Source organism: Sesamum indicum, linkage group LG4, assembly GCF_026168435.1.
Source record: "Sesamum indicum cultivar Baizhima isolate 11 linkage group LG4, ASM2616843v1, whole genome shotgun sequence".
Taxonomy (NCBI): domain Eukaryota; kingdom Viridiplantae; phylum Streptophyta; class Magnoliopsida; order Lamiales; family Pedaliaceae; genus Sesamum; species Sesamum indicum.
In genome coordinates, this window is record NC_142660.1 from 8,604,390 (window position 1) to 8,610,656 (window position 6,267).

General features: G+C 32.8%; 1 protein-coding gene across 1 annotated transcript; it reads right to left on the bottom strand.

Annotated features, from left to right (window-relative positions):
- Nucleotides 1-1,178: 1,178 nt before the first annotated feature.
- On the bottom strand, nt 1,179-5,031 carry LOC105159820 (STOREKEEPER protein-like). The gene is made up of 2 exons (XM_011077021.3): nt 3,923-5,031; nt 1,179-1,470 (listed from the first exon to the last, which is right to left on the bottom strand). The coding sequence occupies exon 1, from the start codon at nt 4,881-4,883 to the stop codon at nt 3,963-3,965; it is 921 nt and encodes a 306-aa protein (XP_011075323.2). The 5' UTR covers nt 4,884-5,031; the 3' UTR covers nt 1,179-1,470; nt 3,923-3,962.
- Nucleotides 5,032-6,267: the final 1,236 nt, after the last annotated feature.

Consider the following 6,267-nt stretch of genomic DNA (forward strand, 5'->3'; position numbering starts at 1 on the left):
TCTTTGTTGAGTACCAGAAGTGCAATTTTCTCACCCAAAAAAAGAAAGAAAATTTGAAAAAAGAGAAAAAAAACACCTTACTTACTGCAATGAAAAATAGGTCCTCAAAGAAGACAAATTCAAGAAGCAAAACCATCAATCTAAAAGAAAATTACAAAATTAGACAAAGTAGGCTACAGCTCGTTACTAGAGCTGCGGTTTGAAGAAGGATTTGCATCTATACTATTATAAACGGAAGAGGATTTAAAAATTTAAAGTGGTAGTTTTGATCCCACTACATCAAATTATTATAATATAAAAAATGTCCTTCAACTTTTCAAATCATGTTAAATTAACTACTTAGTCAAGTTCTTTTAGGATGAATTTGGACTTGAAAGAAGGACTTGGAGAAAGGATTTCGAACGATTTCATTTGAAAGGAATTTGAAATTAATTCATATTCATCAAAGCATAATTCAAAATTAAAATGGAATGATTTGAACCATTACATTGGAATTCCCCAAACATATTTAAAGGACTTGTTAGAATATTAATTTCATACAATTACATCTACTAAAAAATTAATTTCACTCCTATTTTGTTTAAGTTTATTGTTAATTGAAATTGAAATAACATATTAGTATTTGTTTTGCATGTATATATAATCATCGTTATCAATATAACATATATTGTACAAAGTGTTAGTTTTTAATTTAATTTGAGTAATTGATAAATAATGCATTAAAAAAATTTATCAGATAATTTTTGGACGTGAGATTGTAAGGCAACGACAAATTTTAACATAAAGGAACAAATTATGAGCTTCAATAAATTAACAACATTACTAAAATTATACGCTCAAGTATTGCGTGCCACCGTATCTAATCATTATAAAAGTCTTTGTTAAATAAAAAGCTCTCTCTAAAAAAAATTAATTACATTTACGCATGAAATTAGGTCTAATTATATAAATCATTTATAAAATTACAACATTCTTTAGTATTTAAATTTTGATTTACATTGACACTCCAGAAAGGAAAATATCCTTACACAAGACATTGACATCCCGTTAATGTACTTATAATTGTACAAATGACAGAATATGACATATATCTACATAAGAAATCCTTTCTAAAACAACACCTTAGGTTTATAACATGAAGCAGGTGAGTTTATGGTATGTTCTCCAGTCGCCCAATATGAAACAAAAATCAGTTGTATAAATATCATTCACTCTCTGCAGGAATTAAGTTCTCAAAAGATATATTTGTTTGTGAGATATGACAAGTTTGATTACATCATCTCAAGTATACCTCACCTTCTTGCTTCTGCTTCTGCCAACTCCGTTCATAACTTCTGCTTCATCTTCTCTCTATTACAAAATTACTATCCAGAAAGAAACTTTACACCATACACAAAAGTCAAGGCAATTCTGAATCCTTGGATGCCTGAAAGATGATGCAATCTCTTGAAAAGTCCTCATCCACATAAACTGCAGTTGGGCAACAAACAAATGATAATATTTATGACTTGAAGAACCGTTGCAAGGCAAATTGTAGAAAACCACATTTTCAGCAAGATAAAAACTGCTCCATGGTTATGAAACAATGAAATGATTATTCTTTAGTCTTTAGTGATTGAAGAAGATGGTATGTATAGGCTGCATATTACACTCTAAAATTGTAAGAATAACAAAGTAGAAAAGTTTTAAACTGTGATTGGCATTTTAACAGATCCAAGAGAAAAAAGCTTGCTCATAATGCAATCCATGTAATAGCAGGGATCCAAACAAGTTCCAGGAAGGATGGGAAGAGCTGTACAAACATAACCATAACCACAAGAAGCAAATATCATTTATTGGGAGCTGTATCAAAATGACGACAACATGCAAGAACGGTAACTGAAAGGAGAAACTCATGCATTGAGTTTTCTAGGACGAAGTATCAGATTCTGAGAGAAAATTAGCTATACAAGTGAAAGCTAATCAAAACACATTACAAAAGCCAGCAACCACGTTAAAGTGCTGGACAACTGTAAAAATCGAAACACCAGTTGGGTATGGTTTAGGCAAATACCAATAAATTGTTTTACAATGAGGAAACATCAGATAATGTTGAAGCTTTTGCATTTCAAAATTTTGGATAAGAAAGATGCAAAAGCTTGCTGCTTGCATAGATTGGCTATGCAGGACATGTTATTGGGACAACATCATGTGCAAGTCCAGCATTAAAGATCTATCTACAGTTCATTAATTGAAACAACAAACTGATGTAAAATGTTGCCATCTGAAAGCTAGGAAATACTAAGACTACAAAGGAAATCTTCAGCTATGGTTAAAGTAAGTCATATCTTAATTCTCAACTCATCAGCTTGTCTCTTCACTTTCTCAATCACATACATTAATTAAGTATTCCTTTTTCAATAAAAAATAGTAATATATGCTAGTACTGTACTCAGAGCTGTTATAAGAAATCTCCATTGGGTCACAAGATGAAGAGTGAATTGTCTGGATAACATAGGTCATTAATTAAAAGATTTAATTGAGCTTTGGGCACCACCAAATTTTCATTTATCCAAGCTCAATCCTGCATGCTTGTAAAGTAGTCATGCCCAAGTTCAGTTCTGGACTGGCTAATTAAGAACATGCAAAAGGAATCAAAACATGACTTAATAAGAGACAACAGTAATAAATCAAATAGAAAGATCCAAATATAGGGGGCGACTTAATGATGTCAAATCTGTTATTAAATAACGTAATGAGAGCAAAACATGTCTCAAAATTTCTATTTGTCTACGTATCAGAAAACATAAAAAACTTGCCTTGTGTTCTTTTGTTCATCTAATACCACCTTTTTTCCCCAGGCACATAGGCTTCTTTGAAGGAAATATTCTTTCTGATTTGTACTCTCTCTTTCCTGTTCTGTCATTATTTTTCACTTTTCATTAGAACAGTTAGTTGGCTAATGCATTTGATTTTCTAATAACATGGTTGTGGGATGTAAATATTTCATTTCTTACCTTTTTTTTCCCCTGCTCTTCTCTTTATTTTTCATTATTCACTTATAATATTTATCTTCATTTTCTCTTTGGACCAGCAGCAGCAAGAAGGGATAGCAAGGATTTTTGCGCCATGCAATTACCACAAGATTAATCATTGAAGACTACCGACTTCCAATACCATATTCATGATTAGAATGGGAATAATGCATTTTATAAAAACATTATTAATGCAAGGTAGATGAATGTATACACCATAATAGACTTCTCCTGAGTTCTGCTCGTTATCAGCTTGTTTCAACTAGCTCTAGATAGATCTTATCTATTAATGCTTTTAGCCATGGGGAAAATGAGAAGCGGCCATACGTGTGTGGCTTATGCTGCAACAAACCAAAATTTTTTGAAACTGTTTAATATTTATGAAATATTAGACTGGAATCTTATCTGAAGTAATACGTCAAAGGTAGTTTCATAAGGCTCGGGTAATAATCTAGTATGACTGAAACATTAGCCCTGTCCCTAGGGAACTCGCTAAGAGTACATTATGACATTATTTGTCCTTGTATTTGTGCATTCAAACTGCAGCTGCTGCTTGCCTCAAGCAGTTATATCCTAATTCCATGCATGATGAGGCAAATATTTTATTTGCTTCCTAACTTGTGACTTGATTCTCTTTCATTAGCTATGACCAGAAAACACAACTTTGAAAACAGGCAAGTACACCTAATATTTCAGAAACGTTTAAGTTTCGAAGGCAAGACCTCTGTCGAGACATAAAAAGGATCATAAGATCTAAATGTAACAGAAAATGGAAACGTACAGTATGAAACAGAAATCCAATTTTCCAAAAACCACACCAACTCAATAAAACAGCATATATAACTGAAATCAACATTTAGAAACACCTACAAAATAACACTTCCATGGACAACAACCTTATGTTATACCTGTTCAAAAGCCAAAAATCTCTTAAATCCTTCATTTGCTTCAGAGTAGATTGTGTAAGTCCCTCCTAATCAAATCAATCCTTTTAAGCTCCAGTCTAAGCTCTGCAGCTTTCACAGCCCTCCACTTCTCTTCCAGCTCTTGTGCCTTCTCTCTGCCAATCAATAGAATTTTCTCCTTGATGATGTTGGAATATCCATTTTCATCCAAAGACGATGACAAGAGTGGGTACGCAGAAGCAAACTCCTCTTTGCCAATCTTCCCCACTTGTTTTTGGTTCTTCACTATCTCTTTTTCTGCATCATGCTCTTTCCCAGCCCTTTTTCTCTTCTTTTGGGATCTGCTTCTGTCTCCCCTTTGTGGTGTCTCCTTTTCTTTTTGAGCATGTTTATCCCCAGCTTCGTTTTCATCTTCTCCCCACAGTGTCTTCGACACCTCAAACACGGCGGACTCATGGGCATCCGAGAAATCAAGCCAGCCACCATTGGCGCGAGCTCTTTTAAAATTGTTTTCAAACTTCCCCTTGAGCCTACGAATCTTCTCAGACACCTGAGTTCTCGTAAACTGATGCGGAAGACTGTCCTTGATGAAGTTGTAAAACTCGGTCCACTTGTTGTTCCTCCCGTCAGCCCAGAAAATGGCGAGGCCTTTAAGCAGAGAAATTTCATCCTCTTCGGAGAATATTTTAGAGAAAGGGGTGTTCTTCTCGCTGGGTTTTGCGGCAGGCGCGATAATGAAATTGGACGCAGATGAGGAAGAGCATTCCGACTCGTCTTTTCGAGGTACGGGTACTTCTTCTTCACGCGGCAGATTCAACTTGGGCTTCTTCGGGGGCAACGCTGCTGTGCATTCCTCTTCTTCGCTTTCGGAGTCTGAGTCAGAATCGTCTGCCTCGTTAAGAGTTTGTTGCTTATCTTCTTCGTCTTCTCCATCTGTACTGAAACTCAGACGCTGGGGCCTCATTTTCAGAAGAGAAGTGAGAGGAGTGGAGTAGTGGGGAGAGCTTTGTACTTCGATTCGTGCGATTGAGCGACAGAAAAAGGGGATGAAGTTGGGCAGGGGGTGAAGCAGAAGAACCCAGCAAGAGACTGCTCAGTTCTGTCGAATAACTTTTTCCCTCCCAAAGAAATACTAAAAGTCGGCGGTAGCGGTGTTCAAGATCGTTAACCGGTTCGGTTTTTTTCAGCTTTTTTTAATATTTTTTAAATATATATTATAAATAAGCTTAGTATTTTTTTTTAATTTTATTCAAAAATACATGTACCTAAATACTAAAATTGGAAAAATAAAATATATACTGAAAAAAATATTTACAAATACAATTAAAAATTTAAAATGAAAAGAAAAGAAATAATAATAAATAATATGTAATAATATATTTTAATTTAACATAATTAATAGAATAATATATATATATATATAAATTGATTTTCGATTCAGTTCGGTTCACTCACTCAAAAGAGACGGAAAAAATTGAACCAAAAATCAATTTAAAAAATAATCAAAAACCGAACCGAATTTTTCAATTCGATTTTCGATTCGAACTGAATTCTCAATTTGGTTCGATTCAGCCGATTTAATCGAACTGTGAACACTCATACTAAAAGTTGTTATATTGTATTTTCTTCTAAAATATATGAATTATTGCTAAAATTTGTAAAACTTAATAAATTGTATCAAATTGTAGAGTAAAATCAATTATAAATTATAAAAATTGCAAAAAATAAATAAATAAATAAATTGTGAAGAAGACAAATTAGCTCCTTAATTTTGATGACGCTTTTTTTGAGTTTGACCCATATCAACTTTCTTTTTTCTTTTTCTTTTTTTCTTTTAGGTATTTATTTGTTTATTAATAAAAAGCACTAGTTCCGTGTGATTCATATTATCTCAATAGAATTGTTACACAATGGTAATGAAATAAATGTATAAATAAAAGTCTTTTGAACTAAAATTTAATATGTAATTCATAAATAAAAAAATATGGCAATATCTATTTTTTTTTGGTTAAGTATAAGTGACCATTAAGTCGTATAACTAACTTTGGGCAGAGGCAATCGTATACAGATATACAAACGTAAAAACTTTATATATTTGTCTATCTATAATCTCGATACTCTCTATTATATATTATATATTATATTGGGAGAAGATTTTTGACCAAAATGTTTAGTTTTGACACAAAATTTTTTATATTTAGAAAATTTTATTATTGTAAAAATGGCGGAAGCAAAAGAACAAGAAACTACAAATTCCATTGCTGCAGCAAGAACTGAAATTGGAGGTTGAAAGCTGTAACTGATACAGTTTAATTCTAGTAAAACTTGACTTTTTTGAAGAAGAAGAC

Coding starts and splice junctions, on each gene's coding strand:
- LOC105159820 (XM_011077021.3), bottom strand. CDS start 4,883: ATGAGGCCCCAGCGTCTGAGTTTCAGTACAGATGGAGAAGACGAAGAA.